General features: G+C 38.2%; 4 protein-coding genes across 7 annotated transcripts; all 4 read right to left on the bottom strand.

Annotated features, from left to right (window-relative positions):
- Window positions 1-568: 568 nt before the first annotated feature.
- LOC106646475 (1,5-anhydro-D-fructose reductase-like) lies at window positions 569-3,750 on the bottom strand. Its single transcript, XM_089591173.1, has 7 exons — window positions 3,644-3,750; window positions 2,784-2,907; window positions 2,200-2,364; window positions 1,680-1,883; window positions 1,295-1,411; window positions 822-1,207; window positions 569-745 (listed from the first exon to the last, which is right to left on the bottom strand). The coding sequence occupies exons 1-7, from the start codon at window positions 3,658-3,660 to the stop codon at window positions 691-693; spliced, it is 1,068 nt and encodes a 355-aa protein (XP_089447299.1). The 5' UTR covers window positions 3,661-3,750; the 3' UTR covers window positions 569-690.
- A 1,362-nt stretch (window positions 3,751-5,112) lies between these two features.
- LOC149374973 (aldo-keto reductase family 1 member A1-B-like) lies at window positions 5,113-7,880 on the bottom strand. Its single transcript, XM_089590766.1, has 7 exons — window positions 7,867-7,880; window positions 7,541-7,661; window positions 6,907-7,071; window positions 6,613-6,816; window positions 5,923-6,039; window positions 5,297-5,679; window positions 5,113-5,186 (listed from the first exon to the last, which is right to left on the bottom strand). Exons 1-7 carry the CDS (start codon window positions 7,878-7,880, stop codon window positions 5,150-5,152), a joined length of 1,041 nt encoding a protein of 346 aa, XP_089446892.1. The 3' UTR covers window positions 5,113-5,149.
- A 484-nt stretch (window positions 7,881-8,364) lies between these two features.
- LOC106647411 (1,5-anhydro-D-fructose reductase) lies at window positions 8,365-11,807 on the bottom strand. The gene is made up of 7 exons (XM_089591378.1): window positions 11,748-11,807; window positions 10,470-10,599; window positions 10,146-10,310; window positions 9,862-10,065; window positions 9,686-9,802; window positions 9,216-9,610; window positions 8,365-8,679 (listed from the first exon to the last, which is right to left on the bottom strand). Exons 1-7 carry the CDS (start codon window positions 11,768-11,770, stop codon window positions 8,631-8,633), a joined length of 1,083 nt encoding a protein of 360 aa, XP_089447504.1. The 5' UTR covers window positions 11,771-11,807; the 3' UTR covers window positions 8,365-8,630.
- Window positions 11,808-12,938: 1,131 nt separating this feature from the next.
- LOC106647298 (cyclin-dependent kinase-like 4) lies at window positions 12,939-23,964 on the bottom strand. Of its 4 annotated transcripts, none has more exons than XM_014363613.2 (6): window positions 23,751-23,964; window positions 17,681-17,870; window positions 14,388-14,735; window positions 14,053-14,319; window positions 13,517-13,675; window positions 12,939-13,432 (listed from the first exon to the last, which is right to left on the bottom strand). In XM_014363613.2, exons 1-6 carry the CDS (start codon window positions 23,816-23,818, stop codon window positions 13,283-13,285), a joined length of 1,182 nt encoding a protein of 393 aa, XP_014219099.2. In that variant the 5' UTR covers window positions 23,819-23,964; the 3' UTR covers window positions 12,939-13,282. The 4 variants fall into 4 exon arrangements, with proteins under 4 accessions (XP_014219099.2, XP_014219100.2, XP_089447007.1 ...); XM_014363614.2 differs by lacking the exon at window positions 23,751-23,964 and adding an exon at window positions 19,704-19,960; XM_089590881.1 differs by lacking the exon at window positions 23,751-23,964 and adding an exon at window positions 18,131-18,195 and having other exon boundaries at window positions 13,505-13,675; window positions 17,681-17,879.
- Window positions 23,965-24,399: the final 435 nt, after the last annotated feature.

Here is a 24,399-nt window from a genome sequence, read left to right as displayed (position 1 = left end):
TTGGCCATTTACGGAGGATCTGTCGCAACATGGGGATTACGTGTATATGGATACGCATTTCATATTCGCTCGTTCGGCTTGTCTCGCAATTTTTTTTTTTTTTTTTTCAACGAAATGTGCCAACAACGCCTCCCATCTCGATATAAACTTGTGTCTGGTGCGTTTTTTTTTCGCTTCTAACATTCTCTGTTTATTACATATGTCAATAACTGTGTGTACATTATACATGCTTAACTTTTGGCCAATGTCTTTTTTTTTTCAACTAAGGGAATTAACACCTATTCGTCGAAACTAATTCGAGATGAAAATAATGTTGTTACGTACCACTGGCTCGGGCAGCGTATTTTCAACCTTGTGTGGTTTACAAGGTTTCGCGTGATTCGAAACGCAAACAAAAAAAAAAAAAAATAAATAAAGTGCCCATCGGTTTATTGTACACTTGTACGTGAGAACACATCTGCCTCTGAACGGCTCAAAAACTCTTTATTGACCATGTATAAAACACCAAGTTGTTTTTTTTTTTTTTTTTTTTTTTTTTCTTCATTGAATCATGAGTCAGGTTGTTTTTTAAAAGTTCTATTTTTACATTGTTTTCAACATTGTTTATTTTTTTTATTTCCATTTGCAGGTATAAATGAGTAATCGGGGTACATTTATCTCAATTATCTTCTTCTTCTTTCAGCTTTTAATTTATCGCACCTTCAGTAGTTGAGCACTCCACGGATAGTGCCGGTGTTTTTCGATCCTGAGTATGAAGAAAAAAAAAAAAAACAGTTATAATAATAATAATGTATGTATATTAATCCGCGGACAGCACTTACCCCTTAAAAGCCTTGAAGTCAAAAAGCCGGCCGTCCTCTCCCACGTCGAGACCGTCGAGTTCCTTCAACTCATCCATCGTCAGCTCGAAATCAAAGATGTCAATGTTCTCCCTGATGCGGTTGGCCGATTTGCTCTTGGGTATGACGATCAGTCCCTCCTGCACTTGGTGGCGCAGCAACACCTGGGCCGGACTCTTGCCGTGCGCCTTGGCGATCCTCGTCACGACTGGATGATCCAATAAATTCGCCATCGACTTGAAACTCTCGGACTTGAAGTCTTTCCTCGTCGCGGACGAGCCCAACGAGCTGTAAGCCGTCACGGCGATGTTCTTGCTCTTGCAGAAGTTGCGCAGCTGCCTCTGCTGGTTGTAAGCTTGCAGTTCCACCTAATGTTATACGGGTTAATGTTGGTGTTTTTTTTTTTTTTTTTTTTTTTTTTTTGGTAAGCAATATTGAATAGCCAATAAACTCACTTGCAAATTGCTGGGCTTGATTTCCGCGATTTCGAGGATGTTTAGGATCTGAGTCACGTTAAAGTTGCTCAGACCGATGGACTTTGCTCGGCCAGCTTTCACTTGAGCCTCCATTGCCTGACGCGTTTCAGAGTTTCAGTATTTATAGATCAAATTTTATTTTTTTTTATTTTTTTTTTCAATGTATCGCTGTGGTATTACAGGATAATAACATATATTATGTGAAATAACAAGGCCTTAAACTTGAAAATGACAATGAAGTTGTTGACAAAATAATTAGTAAAAAAAATAAAGTTTGCTGTTCTGAAAAACATTGCGTTATTTCGTATGAAAATAAACGTGTGGGTAGAAAATACATCGTATGGTAGGGCAAAGTCCAGTATACCTTCCATGTGGAGACGTGATCGGTATCGTAATCCATTTTAAGCCCACCGTTCGGCTCCATTGCAGGAGCTAAGCTGTCTTTGTCCTTAACCATGCCGATCGGTACGTGGATCAAGAACATGTCGACGTAGTCCAAGCCCAAATTTGCCAAAGAAGCCTTGAGATACGTCTCTACGTCGGCTGCCCGGTTACCCTGGGGTGGCAACTAAAAGAGAGGGAAAAAAAAAAAATTACAAGTTGCTAAGATTGTGCTAAATAATGTTGCCGATTTTTCCCTATTTCCGTAGTTTTTGATGCGGTCCGAAAGTTTTACTCGACCACACATTGACTTGAACCGTCAGTTTTAAAAGTTCAAAGGGTATTTTCTTCATTTTTCAACACTACAGTTTTTGTCCCGATTTTTTATCTTTTCCTCCAATGAAATCAAACGAATTACACCGTTGCATCTTTATTTTTCAAATTACCAAGAAAACCACAAACATAAGGTACTCAGCAGTACATGTACGTAAAAGCGATCTCACCTTGGTAGTGACAAACAGATCCTCGCGTTTGTTTCCTTTGTCGAACCACTTTTTCAAAGCTCGGCCGATCGCTTCCTCGTTCTCGTAGATAAAGGCGGTATCAATGTGCCTGTATCCGCTTTCAAGCGCAGTCGTTACAGCCGCGTCCACGTCCTCCGGCTTAATCTGATAGGGAAAAAAAAATCGCAAAGTTGAAGAAGGAGAAAAAAAAAAAAAAAATACATCCTCGAACGAGCGTACGGATTGCACAAAATTGCGCGCTCTCGCGTCTTGATTCATCGGGCCGTAAAATAGCGTTTTACTCGACAGCGTTCGTAGAATCCTTGCTTTCGAAATTCGAGAAAAATGTTTATACGCGAGTTACCCAATTTCAATAATCATGTCTAACGTAAATATACGCTCGTTTCGTGTTGTCGATGGCTCGATTCGATAAGCCGATAAATCATCGTGAATCACGCCACTGCAACTTATCCTTTTTTTTTTTTTTTTTTTTAACGCTCCTACGTTGGCGCGCATAGTCGGAGAGTGAAAAAAGAAAAGAAAACGTAAATTATACGGGTGCGAATGTAACAATATCGACCCACCTGCCAGGTGCCAAGTCCGATGACGGGGATGTCACGGCCCGAGGCCAGTTTGATGGTACTCTGGACGGCCGACGCACTTGAGCAGATCAAGGCCACGGCCAGGCAGCCGTAGATGCAGGATTCCCTGTGTACGTATATTAACTATGTTGTAATTACATTCTCTCTTTCTTCCGATCGGACATTACGTGGTAAATAATGGATTCGCAGGAGATGCGTGTATGTGGGTACAAGCTTGGCTAAGTTGTACATTATGTATATAACCGGCCTTGGGAAAACTTGATTTACGAAGAAATTGTACGCGGCAGTGGATAATTTTCCGATTTCAATTTTTTTTTTTTTTTCTTTTTTTTTTTTCGTACGTTTGAATTGGTGTATGGTGTGTATAGAGGTCGGATGTTTGACACACTTTTTGAAAGTACTTTTGCAGTTGTGTAATTTTATTTCGTAAGCAAAAAAAAAAAAAATACAATTCGATAAGTGGAACGCAGATAAATCGTTTAAAAGAAAAAAAGTAGAACGACAATTACGAACCATGACTCATTTATGTTTTACGCTTTGGACAATGGTTGTATTTTTTTTTTTTTTTTAATTTTATTTTTTTTTTTCTGTACGAAATATAAAAATCACGTTATATGTTTGCGTACGAGTATTTATACATGACGACGAGAAAATTGAGGATCGTTTATTTTCAATATTTATGTGCCTACAAATAAATTTTCATGCGTTTACGTGTTTTGAAATTATTACTTATAGTCTAATGGGGACAGTGAAACAGAATAAGAAGCAATTAAAAGTGAATGAAAAAGTGTTTGTAAAATAATTTTTTATGTCGAGCGAGAGAAAAAAGAAATACAACTAACCTCACTAGACGAGCCATTGCTACTTGATCGAGAAATCTGGACCCACTAAGCGGCGATTTTATCGCTGTACAATTTTTATACTCATAACAGCGAGGAAAAAAAAAGAACTGCTACTTATCTGCAACGTAATTCTCATTGATTATGCGCTACGTGGCGGGCAACTCGTGAAAAAAAGGGAAAAAAAAAACCAACACCTAGAAACAACGTTGTTGTGGACGATTCGATCCTTCGAGATGTAGAAAACTTGACTGACTGATACAATTATACACGAGTTATCTCGGAACTTGATGGGATAAAAAAAAAAAAAAAAAAATCTACACTTACGATCGTTTCCATGTCTCTGGCACATAAATATATAATCAATGCGCTAATCTCGGCATATTTAAATGCACATGTGTCACATAGACTTGATTACTGTTTTCATTTTACAGTGTTGGTAATAACGTTTGTATGAAAACTGCTGACTCGCCAGACATTTATTCCAATTAACGAAGAATATACATATACGCATGTATTGTTTTATGTACGAATTACCACTTTGTGCATGATTTTAAGGATAACATACATCATAGTTATGGATAGTGTTTACCTTTACTATATTTTTTTTTTCCACCAAATCAATCTGCAGCTCATAGATTTTATTACATTTTTATTACATTTGTATTTACAAAAATTCATTACAGATGTTGTACTGCAATAATAACAATTATTTATACTGCCTTATAATTCAGCGTACCACTAAAGTTTCTGGTATCACTTTATTTATAAATTATGCTGATGTCAAGAAAACTCGTATAGTTGTCATTAAATAATAACAAGTGCTTTTTACTTTAAGTAAAAAAAAAAATTATCACGCTGAATCTTAATACCTAGTTTGGACAAACAGGTCCTCGTACCTAATATTGTGCTGATGGTGATAATTTTAACGTTGACGCACCTCGCATATTTTAGTAAAAAAATATCCCGACTCGTACGAAACTGCATATTCCTTTGAATAAATTTTTCCTTTTTTTTATGCAATCTTGATTTTATCACCTACTAATGTTTTTTTCAATTATCCCTCAGGTCTTTTTGTTATCACAGAATTACACAACACGAGTATTGATATCATCGAGAGGAAATTAATGAATTACACAGATTATAAAAACATTAGCCAATGTTTTGGCGTGGGTGTATTTATTGTAATTATTCACAAATGGATCATTGAATATTTTTTCAATTAATTCCTCTAATGAATAACAAACCAAACTAAAGAGGAATAGAGTTCGTTTTTTACTCAGTTATAAACTTATCAAAGAGTCATCGAAAAACTAATCGTAAACAGTTGTTGTCGTGATTATTAACGATGTCACAAAGATATATTATTGTTTAATTTGCAATTAGTACAATTTATGACAAGTAAATATATTTTACCGATCTTCGGAGTAAAAATCAAACTATAAAATATATTTAAATATACACACGAACGAACACTTGTACATGTAAAAAGCTATGCTAAGAATCTTGTTAATCGTTGAACGGATACTCGGGATGGTTTTCAATGCTGAAAGAGAAAGAAAAGAAGGAAGAAGAAAAATTAAAGTTGTACAATCACACAACAAAATCAGAGCCAAAAAATAAACCATACATATAACGATTAACAATGTAATTTACCCCTTATGGAACTTGTAGTCAAACACCTTGCCCTCGTTCCCCCTGTCAAGCCCATCGAGCTCTTTCATGTCCTCCTCTGTCAATTCAAAATCAGCGACGCCCAAATTCGCCTTGACATTCTCGATCTTTTTGCTCGAAGGTATGACCACAGCACCGCCTTGCACGGTATGCCGAAGCAGCACCTGTGCCACACTCTTGTTACAGCTCTCGGCTATTTTATGGACCAACGGAAGCTCAAACGGATCAGAAATATTATTTCGCTCCGGGTGAAAATGCTTACTCGCCCCGGGTGATCCTAGCGGGGCGTAAGCCGTTACCATTATATCGTGCCTCTTGCAGTAATCGCGCAGAGCTTTTTGCTGGTGGTACAGGTGTACTTCGATCTGAAATTGTGGTACACGTGATTACGATGAATCCATGTAATTATCGCGTTAATCATCGTGCTAATGTACAACTCATTAAAATTGCGCGATTCATGGAGAAGAGGGTAATACATACGCGGAGCTTCGGATAAGAGGAAAAATATGTGTATCTTAGCATGGAGGCCGGTAATCTACTTTTAATGATCGGGAAATGAGAACAAACGTGCGTGAATATTCAATAATTTGTACATGAAGATACCGTACCTGCAGGTTGCTTGGTTTGATGCTGGCTGTTTTTAAAATCTTCGATATTTGTGTCTCGTTGAAATTACTGAGCCCGATGGACTTGACTAGTCCTGCCTGTACTTGTGTTTCCATTGCCTGCGTGTTTTTTTTTTTTTCCATAAATTAGTCAGCTAATAAATCTCGGGGATATAAATATTTTGAACTAGGTAATTCGAACTTGTTCATAAACATATAGTTTGGAGTGGTCGAACCGGTTCTGGAACTGCGCTTATACGAGCGAGTCTACAAAAAATAATCTTTGGTTGAGAGTCTCACGAAATCATCATAGATTTTTTGGGGTACACCTTCGGGACAACTTATAGTGAGTGGGCATTTTATCAAAACGTTTTTAGTAAAGGAAAAAAAAACCAATTCCTTTTTATCTATTTTACTTTCAAAAATTTTTCCGTTTTTCTGGATAAATATGGAATTTATTTAAATTTTGGGGGACTCTCGACTAAAGTTTTTGTTTTCGCGGAATCATTAATGTATCCATTACTCATGTACTTGGTATAATAAGTATATATATATGTAATCATAAAGATTCAATTCTGTTTTATTACACCAGTACGATGCTATGGTAGCGCCGATTAATCACCGATTATAAAAAAAAAAAAAAAATAAAAAAATAATAATAATAATAAAAAATAAAAAAAATAAAGTTCTTACTTTCCATATAGCGTTGTGGTCTACGTTGTGGTCCAACAACACGCTTCCGTCCTCGTTAACGGCAATTTCGTAGCCACCGTTACTACGAAGCACGCCAAACGGCGCGTGTATCAGATACAAGTCCACGTACTGCAGTCCCAATTTTTCCAGCGACATTTTCAGATACTTTTCCACCGATTCTCCGTGGTTGTCGTAGTAAGGTAGCTGAAAGTATGAATAATGAAACTCCTGTCTTTCCCAAAGGTAACAATATATGTATATTAAGTATATTTGGATGGATCCGTCTGTGTGTACCTTCGAAGTGACGAAGACGTCTTCCCGCTTTCCTCCTTTGTCGAACCACTTTTTCAAAACTTTGCCGATCGTCTCTTCGTTTCCGTACATGAATCCCGTATCTATGTATCTCAAACCGTTGTCGAGAGCAGGTGTCAAAATGCTCTCCAATTCCTCTTTGTCGAGCTGCTCACGAAAATTCAGCCATTACTTACGAATTTTATAACTCCAATATCCAACGATCAGACTTGGATACGAATGATTTATCAATTTTTTTGGCAATACAATGTTTTACTAAAAATTTTATGCGCTATTGATGCTAAAAAAATATTATTTAATTACTGTCTGTTTTACAGTTTTGACGTAATTTTTTTCCAGCAAAAACAACGTATTATAATTTGAAACAAAAAAAAAACACATTCTAGAACTAAAAAGATTCAAAGTGCTTCAATTACTTTAATTAACAATAAACTCTAATTTACAAAATGTACAAGTGAACAAGTTTTTTGGCAAAAAAAAATTCACTTTGTTCATGAAAAATTGGTTTTTCTTTGAAAGTGTTCAACATTCCATAAAATGATTGTGGTACCCAAGTCTGCCAACGATACATGTATACTTTTTCTCATCAATATCAATAAAATATTGTTCATCTCACCCCATGAGTACCTAAGCCGACCACTGGAATTTTATAACCAGATTGTAAGGTGAATTGATTTTCGGCTTCTACTCCCGAGGTAGCTAGGGTATAGCAACTAATTGCAATTGCGATTTGCAAACTAGAAAAAACAAATGTTTAAAAAAACAGTATTGAATTTCTTAAACATATTCTTACATGTACTACAAGAAAACCAGCGCTTCTTTTGTATATGTATACAGTTAGACTCCAACAAAAGTTCACATAATTTTATATTTTACAACAGGTCCTTGTGCAACAACAATACGTCCACTTACACACGTAATATGTTTCAAATAATAGTTTACCTGATTCTAATCATGACTGACGGATTGTCCACTTTTTATCCGCAATTCCAAGTAAACACTGACTTTGCACTGCTAATGTCGCTCGATTTATAAAGCCCATTCAGTACAGAAAAGTACTTGCCTATATCGTTTTTTTTTTTTTTTTTTTTTTTGCCTTTGGTCCAATCGAGCGCCGCGAAGGAAACATTATACTTATACATAAAAGCAACCGTGAGCGCTTATTCACGTAATACAAATTGAAATTAAAACCCAAACCTGTTACGTTATGTATATACGTAAATAAATTTTCCAACCGCCAATAAATACGTTAAACTAATAAAAAAACAGTTCCTCAACTTATACGAAAAGACTTTGAAGTGCTGTTTTTCATCCATAATTTATGTATAATTCTCTTTTATATACCCTTTCGATACAGTTACGGGATTTAATACTATCGTATGGCTAATATAATATACCATTTTATATGGTGGCAAAACAGAGCCATTTCCGATTCTTGGAGCGATGGTGAATATGTATTCAAAAAATCTGCTTAATGTCGGGCAAACATTTTTTGGCGTATTTTATGAAACATTTTTGTTTATTTTTCGTTACATTTTCATGAGTCATCAAAATATATGTGTGTGAAGAAATTTAAATAACGATTGATGGAACAGAAAACATAACAACTTTTCTTAGGAAAAAGCAACATTTTTTTAAATTGTCGTACACAATACATTATTTTACAAAATAAATTAACATTCTTTTTTAATCATATAAGTATATTTTCATGTCCTTAATTCATCTTTGAAAGGATAATTCGGATGATTTTCTACCCTGAAAGAAAAGGAAAATTTGTATAATCGTCAATGAAAGGTTGAATTTTATAAATAGTTGTTATCTTGATTACGTTTGTGACTTTGAATTTACGCGAGTTAAGAACTTATTTGAAAAGTTTCTTTGTTGGCGCGCTAAGATTTCGCGCGTTTCTTGTATCTTTTTTTTTTTTTTTTTTTTTGCAAATATAAACGTGACAGATAAGTAAGTATGTAGTATTTGACAGACAATTACATAGTTGATTCATTATTTGCATTTATTGGTTATTTTTAGAAGGAAAAATTGCGGAAAAGAAGAAAAACTTGACAATGAGTACAGTTTTAACGCCAAAGCAAGTATCTACTTTCCAGAGTAAAACAAAATATGCAAGTTGCCATAAAAGTTTTAACAGTGAGTTTAATTTATAATTAATTATTTAAATAATATCAATTTTTTAAATCATTCGATAAAATTTATCGAAACAAAATATATTTTCTCACTGTTTCTAACCTCAAAAAATTACCACTAAGCATAAGAAACTTGTTGATTTCACTCACCCTTTGAAAAATAAAAAATCGAAAATCCTCATGTTTTTATCTTGATCTAAGGCATTTAGTTGATCCATTTCTTCGTCTGTCAATATAAAATCAAATATCTGAATGTTAGACTTTATTCTTTCTGGATTAGTACTCTTTGGTATGACGATGACTCCTCCTTGAACTGCATGTCGTAGGAGCACCTGAGCTGGTGTTTTATTGCGTGCACTAGCTATCTGATTGAGAACTGGATGTCCCAATAAATCTGGGAACGTTTCAACACTGTAGTTGTATTTTGCCTGGAAGTGTGCCTTAGTTCCTGGTGATCCAATAGGACTGTAGGCCGTTACTGAAATATTGTTTAGCTTGCAGAAGTCTCTGAGCGGCTTCTGTTGCATGAAAGCATGAAGTTCAACCTGAATACAGAAGTCATTCCCAATGATTTCAAGTTTGGTCAAATGTTTTGTAAGATTCACAACAATATACTGTACCTGCACGTTGCTAGGCTTGATTTCTGAATTATTCAAAATATTTTGGATTTGAGATATGTTAAAATTACTCAGTCCAATGGACTTTGCTCTTCCAGCTTTTACTTGCTTCTCCATTTCCTATGAATCATTAACTTTTAATAACTTGACAATGTACATAAATTTTGCATTCACTATACCTTCCAAACTGCCACTGGTTGAGACTCTAGATCAAGCATGAAAGACCCGTCTTCATTGATTGCTGGTGTAAAAGAATTTTTATCTTGAATAAATGAGAAGGGCATGTGGATCAGATACAAATCAACATAGTTCAGTCCAAGCCTTTGTAAGGACAAATTCAAGAATTTTTCAACATCCGATGGTCGGTTGCCAAAATTTGGGAGCTATAGTTGAAAAATTTTTTAACTGTAAACTGACGATCCTCATTGCTATAAATTAATTATTTTTTAAAATTTAGTTTCACCTTTGTCGTTATGAAAAGGTCTTCACGCTTTCCTCCTTCGCTGAGCCACTTTTTTATCGATTTTCCTATACTTTCCTCATTGTTGTAATTGAATGCAGTATCAAAATGCCTATAGCCACTGTCTAATGCAATTTTTATTATTGCCTCTGTTTCTTCAGGTTGTGCCTGCAACAAAATGAACACTTTTACCTGGAACTGTATCTCTCAAGTTGTGTGTCAAAATTTATTTCTAAACTTTGGTTTGAAACGAAAGATGACAAATTCGTAGTTAATTAATTCGTAGTTAGTTAATTATACATTGAATCCACATCAATGTTCAGTCACCTGCCATGTCCCCAATCCAACAACGGGCATGTTCTGTCCAGATGACAGCTTCACGGTCTGCATGGCCATGCTCCTGTGACAGCTTTTCAGCACCACAAACAAGCTGTACAGCTTCAAGGTTGACTTGGGGCTAGGTGCATAGGACACAAATGCATTATTTTTAGAGCAACCTACCTTACTCTTGTGCTACCAAGATGTTGATGTATTATTTTTAAGCATTGCAAAACAGCTGCAGTTTACCTGCTATTTTCTTACTAATTAACCCAAGTATAATTTTTATTATAATAATACTTTTATTTTATTTTTTTTTTTTATTGACGCGTATTTTTATTGATTAGTGGAGATAATTGCACTTTCTGATTTTTAACTTTTACACAGTATAGGATATTATCTTTAGTGAATAAAGATATTTTTAAACATATCGCCCAGTCATACTTGAGTATATCTATCTAATGAATTATTTAGAAACTGAACTTTTTTTTGTTTCTCGAGTTGTCAATGGCAACTATGCTGTAGCACTTGTTAAACACCAACTTTATTATCATATTTTAATTTAAAAAATTGATTCTTCACAGAATTATCCCTACGAAAATCTATTACGAAAAAAGAAAAAAATTATCGAACAGCAATTTCGTGCCATTTTATTTTTACTCAATTGATGTAATATTTCAAATACCATTTTCACAATTTGCAAAATCGGGCTTACAAGCTACATCGGCTTTTAAACAGCAAAAACCAAATTTTATATAATTTTTTAATTGCAAGTGTTGAAAATTTAAATGTTCTGAAAAGTGGCTTTCGCGAAAAACAGAGAAGTTCTGCGAGCTTGCGTGCCAAAAAAGCATCGCACTTTATATATATATATATTTATATAGATCAACGTGGTGGTACCGCAGTGCGCCTGAGCACGAGTAGAGAAGTTTTTTTTTTGCACTGATGCACTTGCCCGGCTTCGCAACATATATCTCACCCACGTACACGTTGGAAAAATTGATTTTCCATTTGCACCCCCGCCAGAATTGTGTTGCACTTGAAAAGTTTTTTTCGCAGTGCGAGAATATCGATTGCGCAAAGGTTTTTCTTCAGCCGAGTTTTTGTTCAACAAGTGTATATATTTTTTTGCGAGGATAACCTATTCGGGACAGGTGTTTAAATTACATGCGCATATTACATAGTTCAAGGGTTTTTTTTTTTTTTTTTTTTTTTTTTTTTTTTTTTTTAAATTACATGACAAATGCATTCGAACTTGGTTAATAAACAATCACTGTTGAGTCTTACCTCACTAACTTCATGATTGCCATTTTTTTGAGCACTGCAGTGTCGAGAGTTAACAGAAAAACGCCGACTCTTATATTATACCTAATACGAACCTGATATTTATAATACACCAGAGGGATCCCTCTCTCTCCCCAACAGCTGATTAAAGCATCATCTGTTGTCTGCTTTCGTGGATGATGAGTTGCAAAATCTTTTTCTTTTTTTTTTCAAGATAAGTCAAATTTATTATCAAATTCATTCTAAATTTAGCTTACTAATTGCATAATTTTGTCTACACTCGAGGTGCTTTTTTTCAGTTTAAACATCAATTTTATTTGAAACAATTATTAACAAAATTAATTTTCGAGATTTAATTAAAGTGACATTTGTAAAATGCAATAAAAGTTTCTATTAGTGTTGAACAAGCAAATTTTTGAAAAAAAAAATTGTCAGTTGCGAAGAAAAGTTTTTTTTTTTTTTTTTATTTCACCTAGAGTTAACAGAAAGGTTCTTTAAAATATGCAAATTATGTAAAGTCGGGTGCAATTGTCAATTAAAGTTATAACTCATGTTTATTTAAAAATTCTTTTTTCTTTTTTGTACACATTTAAAACAATTTGCTACATCAATACTGGGTGAAATTATAAAAGTTGTATTCATTAAAAATTGAAATGAAAAATTAAACAGTTTAAGGTCTAGAAAATTTATCCATTTCCCACAGAGCTTCAGTAACTTGTTATTAATCATCCGAGTGCAATTACAAAAGCATTAATTCTACTTATACTCACTATTAATCGAGTTGTAATGAAACAAAAAAATTGTTTTATTTTTTATAAATTCTTTATTAATGACGTATGTATATTAAAATGGGATGATTTACAAGGTCACATGATAAATGATCAACAAAAAACGAAATATCATTCGCAAGCTTGCAAAGGGGGAAAAGAAAACAGAAAAATTGGGTAACCGTTGTGTGTGTCTATAAAAAAGTGCACATATATATATAAATTCTCTGTATGACAGCAACATGCACCACTTAATATACATAAATTCGATCAAATGCACGTACTAAAAAAAACCCCGGATATACGTAGAGTTTGACACTCCGCAAAAAATTTGTTGACCAAAGCAGTTGTTCTAAACGAAACGATGAACTTCCGAGCACTTGCGCTAATTTTTTTGTGGTCATTCTATTACGAAAAAAAAAAAAAAAAAAAAAACACTCCAAGAAACTCGGAAAAAAGGAATAAAAGTATTCAAGTACGCTCCACTTGTTGTAAAGTATACATGCAATAATCGCGCAACGATACAATATCGACTAAACACAGAACCAACCAACAATCAATCAGTTTACAATATATTCTTATGTATACGTTTATTTCGAATCAGACCCGATGAATATTGGGGCAATCGTCGCGTGTTACCTCAATCATGGAGAGGAGTCCATGTAAGTACATCGTTTGGAAAAGAAAAAAAAAAAAAAAAAAAAAATAGATAATCGGCAGAGCGATCATCGTTCATGTAATAGGTATATGTGTGATTGTCTGTATTGAAAACTAGCCCCTGATAACGGGCAAGTGGTCAAAGCTCTGCTGGTGCCGGAGCGACGAGCTTCGCGGTCTGGCTTCGGTGTGGCCGTTCGCGTACCCACCACCAGCGGCCGCCTTCGGAAGCTGCGGCAGTACCATCTGCCCGAAATTGTTGGGCTGAAATCAATGTTCATCGAGTTAGGTATATATATATATACACCTATTCGTATAGTTTTCGTGGCTATGTACAGGTACACTTACTCTCGATCGTTCCCGAAGGTTTCTCAGCTTTTCAAACTCCTCCATCTCGGCGTCGGGCATCTTGAAGTGGAAATTCTCAAAGTAGACGTGCTGCAGCAGCTGGTCGCACGCCCATCGCTTGTCCGGATCTTTGTCCAGGCACTTGTGCAGGAAATCCAGCTGCAAAACAATCGTCCCGGTGATACACATGCATATACAAAGTGTTAAAAATACTGGCTTTTTTTTACGAACGATTCGAGCCGATCGATAATATTTTCACAAACAAACAGATTTGGACATGTCCACCTCTCTCAATTTTCCGGAAATATGTTTTTTTGGTAGAAACGTAATGCTTTATTTATACTTGGAAAATACATTTTCATCAAAAAAAAAAAAAAAAAAAAGAAAAAAAAGGCACTTAAACAATGGAAAATCGAAATGGGGATTTATTCCTCTCCCAATTAAAAAATCGGTACTAAAAATTACCGATACAATGCACCATCAACCAATCATGTGTTGTAACTGCTTGAAAAGTAAGTAGCGCGTAAAATATATACCTGGAGCTTCGAGTTGGCCGTCTCGGGCAGCTGCGTCTCGAGAGGCGTGAGGGTCTGCGGGGCGGGCAGGGTAATGCCCGCAAAGAACTCGTTCTGCTGGAATATGGCCATGTGCCTGGGCAGCAGGTCACCCAGCGTCCTTCGTATCAAGTAGAGCTGGTCGACGTCCGACTTGCCCGGCCAGAGGGCCTCGCCCCTTATGAGCTCCGCGTAAACGCAGCCGATCGCCCAGACGTCGACTGGTGTGCTGTACTGCGTGTCCCCCACCTTTGAAAAATCAATCAAACACGTACGTTATTTCAACTCGACGAGGTATTTTGCGCGGGAGGACTTACGAGGAGCTCGGGTGCCCGGTACCACCTGGTGGCCACGTACTCGGTGTAGTTCTCGCCGGGGCTGAGCATCCGCGCGAATCCAAAGTCACAGAGTTTGACGACATTGTCGGCGGTGAGCAGTATGTTTTCGGGCTTGACGTCCCGGTGCACGCAGCCGAGCCTGTGGCAGTAGGCCACACCCTGGAGTATCTGCCAGGTGAGCTGCTTCGTCATCAGCTCGGGACACCCGTGCGGGTATTTCTCCATCTCGTTGAGCAAAGTCCGCTCGCAGTACTCGAACACGAGGTGCAGCTTGCGCTTGCGCCTGAACACCTCGAGTAGGTTCACCAGGTTTGGGTGCTTTAAATTCTGGAGGAACCAACGTGTTTTTTTTTTTTTTTTTTTTTTTTTGTTTTTAGGAGTATTTTCATTGGAGATGAAAATCTTGACCAGTGAAACAAAATCTTTATCCCAGTGTGGAAAAAACATATCACATGTGCCATAACTAAGTATGTTTAACTTTTGTTTTTCGCGTGCATAACTGTACAAATCATCAATACTTTTTTTTTTTTTTTTTTTTTTTTTACTCTTGAAAGAAACCGTTTTTAAAATACTTTATCGTATATTTTTTTTTCTTTAACAATCGATTTTCCTCCCCAAGGATGTATACTTACACACGAGTGTAACATTACACGCGCACATAATGAATCACATCGTCGTGGCGGAACAATAACAAGACCTGCCCTGCATTCGACCTTACACACGTGTATACGTTAATCCTCTTTTCCTTCCTTTTTTTTTTTTTACCGTTAGCCTAATGAGACCCTAATTTCAATTTCAAATCAGCTCTGGATTAGCAAAAAAAAAAAAAAAAAAAAAAAAAAAAACAACATTCAAGTTGGCTCTACACGTATAATTATCATGTGCAAGGACGAAATCAACTCGTCTTTTTGATCCGCTCGGACGAAGGGGTCAGGTTCAAGATTCCATAACGCCGTTTGCGCGATCGATACAGGTACTCATTATTACTTACACCTGCAGCGACTCTATACCATATATAATAAGTATAGACTCCCTGCTTGTTTTTTTTTTTTTTTTTTTTTCATAGGTAGGGTATACCTGTATAAATAGCAGCTCGGTTGACAGGCCAAATTTGCATGTAATTTTGTTCACGCGAACCAACCACTATTTATAGTCGGGATTCCTCTTTGGATTCCGAGCAAAGATCCTCCATGAGTTTACATCGATGCGATGTGTGTAGTATATGTACTTATATATGCGGAAAAGCCGTAGTCGAGGGGCTGCACGCGAGGTACAGTGCCGGTTTTCCGATTTACTCGAAGGGGAAGTGACGAGAGCAGAACCGATCGCTGCCACTGATGTTGGTTTTCGAGTTCCAGTCCGCGAGCATGCGATACGCGGTAGGACGAGCTTCGTCGACGCACGCGATTTTCAAGCTGGGCAAATTTTCTCGCTCGATTAACTACGAACGAGGGAAGAGGTATTTTTTTTTTTTGTGTGCTCTCGCTTTTGGACCTTGAGGGAAATATAATTTTGTGACCAATACCCCATGGGAAGGGGAATCGAGTGTAAATTTTACCATCACGTGGACCAACGAACATTCGATCGTGGGTACAAACAGTTGAATATTTTCCAAAGCCTTCCTGTTGATTCCTCGATTTTTCCGCGATCGGACGCAAAAATGTAAAAAAGAGACAGATCTGTCGCGCAACTCCTCGCCAGAGATAGGGGGGTTATTAAACCGGTAATAGCTGCTCGAGGGAGTAGGTACATCGGCGTAGTAATTCCGAGAGGAAAGAAGGAAAACACCTGCAACGCGGCCGTAAGAGTTACGAGCGGACGATAAGGTGCACGCCAAGATATTGACCGCGCGTGTACATAAATGTACCTGTACAGCTATAGATGTACGATATACCTATACTCGTTGTCGTATTGACCAGTGGCTATACTACTTTGGTATTGCATGTATGTACGGCTATATACGGAGGATCTTACATTTTCTCTTTTCCAAATTGCACATGAGTAATGTGCTCAAGGTGGGAGTACCAATTATAAAACCATTTCTGGTAAAACTATTATTTTAGTGCTTTTACTTAGTTTACTATTACTTTACTATTCGGTAAAATGCGTACACTTTTTGCAAGTTTGAATCAACACGAAAATTTGAAAGTATGACAATGGAGAGACGAGATATTGTTTCATTACTAGATATTATTAGAAACAATCATTGTGTCGTGCGAAAGAGTTACTATTGTATGTGATTGGTACTTGTTATTTTTATTTGCTCCAAAAGGTCCCTTTACCTCAAGCGTCATTGAAAAAAGAGTCGCGTGCACATGATTAATCGTTGATTTGTCCAAGGAAACATATCAGAGCGAAGCGAGTGGTTGGCGGGGACATTTCTTTGTTAGCTGCGACAATGGATTTACCCGAGGCTATTTGCGTTTTTAGATGATGGTAGAACGAGAAAGGGTTAAACGTGTACTTGCTTTCTTTTGCGATAATTCACTGCACCTTTGACGCGTATCGAGGCCTACGACAAACGCAAAACAATGATTATCATCATGAATCACGAGAGCTATTTGATATATATCGTTATACTAATGAGATGGGGTGGTTTTAAAAACAAATAGATCGCGCAATTTCAGGTGAAAGTTGAACAATACTCTATAGTGTATAGTACAATAATCCAAGCAAGGGCGTAAGTGACCAAGCCAAAGTAGCAGAAGCAGAGGAGGCAAGAACCCACCTGATGTATATACCTTTGTCCACGGGTCGTTGAACCCCTGATGCGAAGGAAGGAAACTTGGGGTCTGCTTGACCATACCTCTCTCCCTCCCTCTCTCTACCTCCCTTCTCTTACCACTGGTGTGGGTGGTGTACTTTTATGTGTTATCCGTACTATTACTATGTGTAACTTTGATTCCCCAGAAGCAAGTATGAGTGTAATGTAACTTCTCCCCTTTCGTCACTACTATTCGGTTTTGCATAGGTACATGTATACAGATTGCAATACTCAATACATTATGCAGGTACATACTACCGCAGAAGTGTTCGTAAAATTACGACATGATTATTATCGCCCTGTGTGTAGCTTTCTCGTGTTACTTATGTGGACAGTGAGCTAAGAGAGCTTAATTTTAAAACTATGAAAAATCAACGATTTTTAGAGTCACTGTAATGCTTCATGTCGCACCTACGTACGTACTAATTGTTTGCCTGCTAAAGAAAACAAAAAAAAAAAGAAAAAAAGAACAAAAAGAAAAAAGGAAAAAAAGGATTGAGCAACGCACCTTGAGCAGCCTGATTTCCCTGAGGGCGATCTTCCTGATGAGCGGGTCGTCCTCGGTTTGCTGGAATTTTTTGACAGCGACGAGCCGACCGGTTTGCCGATCCCTGCACTGGAAGACGACCCCGTAGCTGCCCTCGCCGAGCCGGCCCAGCCGCTCGTACCGCTCCATCGCTTTGCTCGGCGCCCTCGACCTGCACCCACAACGCGTTCATATTCATTCATTTAATGATTTATTTTTCTCATAGTCCATCGGTACGGTGTGTTCCGTAAGTGGGATCTATATCGGTATGTGTGCATATCGTAGGGGCGCGGTTGCAAAACTTTTGCATCAACGAACCCAAACAAAAATATACAAAACCACCACAACACCAAGCGAGAATGAATGTAAAAAAAACCTGGTGGAAAAAAATGAAGGTGTCGAGTCCAGCACGCGTATTATATGTATACGTACTTTCGGTACCTCGCCAGGCATGGCAAGTTGAGCTGCTGCGTGAAGAGCATATTCTTTTTTTTTCTCTCTCTCTCTGTGCTCCCCGTGCGGTGGCTAAGAGCCAAACTGACCGTACCTCGCCATTGACCAAGGGTCAAGCTCCCCTCGGCACGGCTCTACGTGTATTACCTAACGTACACAAACACACAGCCGCACTCTTATGCTTGCTTCACCCCCCGCTCTTTCTCTCGCGTTTCTCCCCGAGGAACATATTATACATTACTTATATAGTAGTAGCGACTCTGGCTGACCAGTGGCTTGGGTTTTCATCCCCCACTGGCGCAGGCGCGCCTTATTCTTACTCTTGGATCTTTGTTGTATACTACATACCCCCGCAAGTACAACATTTAGGTGTACAAACGTATGTACTCGCTAAATACGTCACGAGCGAACGAATGGTGATGGTCTTTCCGCTGTACTGTTTCTCGATTATGGGCAATGTTGTTGGCTCCGGTGTAAGGGTTGGGGATGTCGGCTCGTTAAGATTTCATCGGGTGATATTTGATTTCGACGATGCTTTTTTTTTTTTTTTCCTTCAATCATAGCTACGTAGTTTATTAAGACTCGATTCCAATAGCGTTGCAGTCACTTTGTGTTATTTCTTGGAGGGTGTACAGAAAAGTCTACTCTTGCTATTACGTCTCAAGGCCATTATACCTATACAACTCCATCAACGAGTGTGTACAGGAAATACCTAGTGTAGCTCACTGACGATACTTTCCTTTTTTTTTTCCTCAATAAAGGTTCTCAATTTGAGGTGTACTATACTTGTGTTGCATTTTTCACGATACATTTTTATTTAAAAAAAAACCAAGGATATGTTTCACATCAATTAAGGAGTGAATCTTGTCGTTGTTTCTTTTTCTTTTTTCATCTAAGTATTTCACACTGGGAAATTCGTACCGATTTTTTTTTAATTTGAAAAAAAAAAAAAAAAAAAAAAAAAAATAGAAAAACTGAACGACTAGTCGATGTAACCTACCAAATCGGAGTGAACTCCCTGTAATTTGCATATCTCAAATCGTTGACCATTTTATTGTCCACGAAACTCGTAATTTGCGATCCATCGGAAAAATCACCGTAACGCGTAATTTTGCAATTAGACCCGCTTGATTGAATTTTCCAACGAAAGGTTATACGCGCGTCGCGAGGGCCGAACGAACCGAAACTAACTTCAGATAAGTGCGTATTTCATAAATCACCTGTTGCGATGCTGACACGAGCAGTCCCTGGGCACTATTTTTCCAAACACACTAAGAGAAATTTTTTTTTGTTCCCCACTATATTTAACTCTTTTTTTTTTCCTCCAAATTGTAAAAAATTGATGAGGCATCCGTGCTCAAGCCTGGCTACTTTTTTGTTTTCAGTAAACTGCAACTCGATTCAATAGTAAATATACACGTATATGTACAAAGCAATGACGGGGGAGGAAAAAAAAAAAGATGAAATCTTAATTTCGTGAATCTCGTGCGTGGCTGTAAAGCAAGGCGTGAATAAACAATGAAAGTGCTCGCGCGTACTGTAAAAAATTTACCCAATGACTCTGAACGTCATCTCTTCGTTGGAGCAACAGTCCATGCTCGAACCCATTCAAATGGCGAATATCAGCGCTTTGCACTCGCTAACAACTCTTAATTTGACGCGCATCATTATTAGTTTCACACTCGATGCAAAACACTTTTCGGTAAAGCTTCCAACTCACTCGTTCGTTTGCACTTTTTAACGAATCATCGATTCGATCGGCAATGCATCCCCAAGCACATAGAAAAAACACAATTAAAAACGACACCAAAGTACAAGGGGGTGGGGAAAAAAAAAAAAAAGAAAAAAAAGGAAAATTTCACATGAGCACAAACAACAGGTGCTATACATAATACACTACTGGCTGAATGTTGCTTCGCTGCTGATATACGTACAGATACTTCAAAATGATATCCATCGAGCCAAGTCCTTTTTCAAGTTTTGTCATCGGCGCGAACCTCGCCGGCGCGCACACCGAGCCCTACTACTTGCCGATCCACGCGCGCTATACCATCCCTCTATCCGCTATACATACATATATATACATAGCCTTATAATTGACGCACGCGTGAGTTTTCGTCCGAACATATATATCCACGATACATTACAATACGCGGTGCACATATACCTACCCCCCCCCCCGCAACCGTACGCGTACAGAGTCTATAGGCCCTGCCTTGATTATATATTGACAATCGATGTGGCCACGTTAGCTTTTCGGTCCGTTCAATTATGGGTGTGCTTGCCCTAACCGTGTGTATAAGCTGTCGTGTACGACCGGAAAGAGGAAAAGCTCCGCGAAGGACACATTGTAGCGCGATGCTTGGGGATTGTCGGTGACCTTTTGTTTGACTATCCGTTGAAGTGACGAAGAAAGGCCATCTCAAGAATCACCCAACGGTGGTGAAAAAGTTTGAGCTGCGCGAACCGATAAAGTACGATGGATCACGGCACAAAAAATACACGGGTACTGACGAATCGAGCGATACAACGTACGAAGCTAAGATCGTTATCGGCGATTCGTGAGCGTCACCACTTAAATCGATCGGATTTTTTTTTTTTTTTTTTTTTTTTTTTGCACGGTTGTACGTGCGAGTTACATCGTGTGAAAATACAGCAATCAACTCGAGCCGACACTTTGTAATATTAACAATGGCGGCGTGGATGGGGGAAAAAAAAAGAGATAAACAGAAACAAAAAGTAAGACTCGACGTAATAAATATGTAGTGGAGGAGCGCGGGAATGTCCGTAAGTTACTTGGCCGGGATCGATTTGAGCGACGGTCGCGATTCGCCGATGTCAAAGCCACGCGGCTCTGATATACGCTCCTCCTTCCGGTACTTAATTATTCAGCTCGAAAAAAGGAGTACATGTGAGCCCGTTCCCCGTTTTCGTAAACGCGCATCTGTTTCCCGTTGCTGTACGTATGGAAAAAAATATTGCAAAAAGCCATACGTTTTTCTAAACAAACCGTTCAATTGTTCACGTAAATTATAAAAGTACACTCTCACTAGCGGCAGAAAATATTATTCCTCGCACTTTTATCGTATCCCTCGTCGTTGCGCGGTTCAGCGTTCATCGACCTACGTGTTTTCTCGTCCACAGTATAGCATATACATATATGTATATGTATCCACGACACCTCGTATACTCTCGCGAGTGTGTACCGTGTACGTGTCTAATGGAATAATAAATATTGTGGCTGGGAAAGGGGCTCGTTCGGGCCGACGACAAGGCCGAATGAACGCTCCATGTGAAAACAAAATTAAGTTGGTGCGACACTTGAAACTCTTGTACCTATACAGGGGCGGGGGCAACGTCTACCCCCTCGTACATCATACAAGCTGTACAAGTTGCTGAAAAAGCTGTTTGATCGGAAGTGTTATTTTTTGCTGGTTACTTGCACGTGGTTGGAATGATGTTTCCTTTTCTTTGCGTCCAAGGGTTGAATATTAATCAAAGTAATTGCGATACTATTTCAACGATTGACATAAAAATAGAAAAAAAATCGATTTTTCGTCGATAAAGACTATGTGAAATATTCTCAAAAGCTCGTTGAAACGGAAAATAATTATGAAAAATCGTGCTTCGACGATATGATGCTTCAAGGGCGTGTGTATGAAAATTGGAAAGTTCACCTCTTGAATTATTGAAACGGTATCTACCTCAAAAATTTTCGTATCGCACCCCCTTGAACCAAATCCCTAATGAACGGCGTCCTGAATTATTCATCTCAATTTTTCACGCTTTCGTGCCACCAAATGAAAAGACCTGAAAGCTCTTTTGCACCGACTCGGAGTGGTAGTGGGGCTGGTGTTACAACAACAGCAAAATTATCGCTTCAATTTCCGCTCCCCCCCACCGTCCCGATCTCCGACTGTACCCGAGATCGCGGATCGGCCGCAATTACGTGTATCTATGCGTCTATCGGGAGCCTCGCGTGACTTTAGAATCGGGTGGAAAGCGCTGTTGCACCTTCGCGTTTGTACGAAGGTCGAGTTCCATCCACGTGTACAGTGCAACTGTACAGGCTTGCTACGAAACGCGCGCGAAAATTTTCAAACACGCGAGCTTTTCGCGTTTTCGAACTGAAATAACAGTTCACGAATAACTTTTCTTCACTTGGCAAAGTTGTCATTTTCCAAAGGGTATTTTTTTATACTCGGTTTGAAAATTTCTATTCTCAGAAGCTCCAACTTTTCTGTCATTTTTCGTTTAATTTTTCTCAACAGCTTAACAAAAAATTTAGGAATAAGTCGTTTTTATAATATCTACAAATTGAGCTCAAAAGGTTGCCAACAGACTCGCCACTTCACATATATTTATAGCTCCAAAGTGTTAAGGTGTTTTTAGTGGCATAAAAATAGTAATAAATTAAAAATAAACATATTTCCGATTTTTCGCAACGCGCGAGCAAACTAATGAACTTTTAAACTTCCTTAAACCGGTCATTTTTATACACTACTTTTGTTTGTTTTAGCGATTATCGTGAAAAGCGTGAAATCGTTTATAAATATTTTTTATTTTTTTTTATTTCGATGGGTAAGTGTTGCAAAATAGCAAGTTATACGTTAATAGTTTGAGAAACAACCTTGTACCACTTTTTATTCCTCATTCTCCGTTTTCCAAAGATGACAGCTGTAATTTATGCAGTAGAATGTATTTCAACATATACGTATATATATACGTTGGTTACTCAATAAAACAACAGTTATATATCTAGGTTTTGAGGTTTTACCGCTTATCTATTTCTAAACATGTATAGAGGCTAAATTCACTCAGTGAGGTTCATAATTTTTTTATTAATAAATACACACTTCCAGTATAGATATTCATCAGTGACGTATATGTACCGTGTGTACTTTACACATCAGAAAAATCGCACGATTCACCAATCAGTCGATAAACCACATCGATACTCGTAGCGATGGAATAAAAAAAAAAAACAAAAAAAAATATATATCCTATGAACAAAAATCTGACCCCCCGTTTGTTTACATCATCGAGAAAATCGAGTTGACAATTGACATGAAATTTTTTCCGTCGAAACGAATCAAAGGAGAAGCAATACGGAGCTGTTGAGCCGTATATTTCAGGACACTTTGCCGAAAAATCTCGAAACAAAGTAATCCAGCGATGTGAAGCGAAACAACAGGTACGGGTAACCTACCCAACATATAGCACATGTATGCATACAATAAAACGAAAAGTGCCTCACTCGTGCAATACAGTGTAGTCACTCTGAATCGAAAATACACACGCACACACACACAAGTGAAAATTAGGTAGGTATATGTATAACCTCTCGCTCGATCCCAACTCGTCGAAGCTCGAGGCGCGCGACCTCCTCGCGCTGTCATCGGCCCCATCGGCTGCTCTGTCGTCCTCAAACTTTTTCGCCCCCGCGCGAATACAAAACAGCCGATACATGGTCTCTACTTGCACACGTATCACACCTATGTATGCGTATCTCTTTGGAGAGATAAAGTCCTCCCTATGCGTGTATACGTGTGTAAACGTACACAGGGTTGCACATGCATACAAAGTACGATGGTCCTACCTCCTGGGCAACAACGGCAAGGTGCTACCACAGAGCCAAAGCTTCCTCTCCTGGAGCCATTTGTCCATCAGAGGTGTACCATCTAACTCCGCCGGATCTCTTGCTCCTCTTCTTCTTCTGCGGCTTCCCTCCTCGGCGCTACGTTTGATCCTTCGATTGGAAATATCGTCGTCCGCGTCATCGTTACCCTTCCCAACTTTGGTTTTCCGTTCGGCGACAAACACCCGCACGTCTCGTCGTCGCCGCGGCCCGACATATTATGCTCTTTTTCATACGTTAATGTACTTATACAGTTTGCTGCGCGACACGACTCCTCCTCTTTGGCATTTGGGGCTGCTGTCTACAGTACGTTTGTACTTTTTGTTGGGGAATATATACTTACATTCATACGTATACACACATGCGCGAGAACGCGAAGAGTTCGATGCAGGGAGAGATGTGGTCGGTCGATCAATGGGGGTATCCGTGTAGGTGTATACTTACTCGCCCGACGACCCGCCACCTGTCTCCGATGACTGTGTATACATGGAATTGCTGCTACGTGACTTTTTTTTTTTTTTTTTTTTTTTTTTTTTTTTTTTTTTTTTCATAAAACCCTTTTTTTGCGATACTCGATTGGGCTGGAATGAAGACAAACACGTGGACGATA

The sequence above is a fragment of the Copidosoma floridanum genome, unplaced genomic scaffold, assembly GCF_036245765.1.
Source record: "Copidosoma floridanum isolate Cflo_tuat_1 unplaced genomic scaffold, Cflo_Japanese_pri ptg000013l, whole genome shotgun sequence".
Lineage (NCBI taxonomy): Eukaryota > Metazoa > Arthropoda > Insecta > Hymenoptera > Encyrtidae > Copidosoma > Copidosoma floridanum.
Note: the sequence above shows the minus strand (reverse complement) of the source record. Positions and strands in the feature narration are given on the sequence as shown.

Coding starts and splice junctions, on each gene's coding strand:
- LOC106646475 (XM_089591173.1), bottom strand. Junction 2,365..2,783: donor TCGGACTTGGCACCTGGCAG/GTGGGTCGATAT, acceptor TTTCCCTATCAG/ATTAAGCCGGAGGACGTGGA. Junction 746..821: donor GACTTCAAGGCTTTTAAGGG/GTAAGTGCTGTC, acceptor CTTCATACTCAG/GATCGAAAAACACCGGCACT.
- LOC149374973 (XM_089590766.1), bottom strand. Junction 6,040..6,612: donor ACCACAACGCTATATGGAAA/GTAAGAACTTTA, acceptor AAAAACACGCAG/GCAATGGAAACACAAGTACA. Junction 5,187..5,296: donor GACTACAAGTTCCATAAGGG/GTAAATTACATT, acceptor TTTCTCTTTCAG/CATTGAAAACCATCCCGAGT.
- LOC106647298 (XM_089590881.1), bottom strand. CDS start 18,180: ATGCTCTTCACGCAGCAGCTCAACTTGCCATGCCTGGCGAGGTACCGA. Junction 17,880..18,130: donor TGCCTGGCGAGGTACCGAAA/GTACGTATACAT, acceptor ATGAACGCGTTG/TGGGTGCAGGTCGAGGGCGC. Junction 14,320..14,387: donor ACCGGGCACCCGAGCTCCTC/GTAAGTCCTCCC, acceptor GATTTTTCAAAG/GTGGGGGACACGCAGTACAG.
- LOC106647411 (XM_089591378.1), bottom strand. CDS start 11,770: ATGGCAATCATGAAGTTAGTGAG. Junction 10,066..10,145: donor ACCTTTTCATAACGACAAAG/GTGAAACTAAAT, acceptor TTTCAACTATAG/CTCCCAAATTTTGGCAACCG. Junction 9,611..9,685: donor TCAAGCCTAGCAACGTGCAG/GTACAGTATATT, acceptor TTCTGTATTCAG/GTTGAACTTCATGCTTTCAT.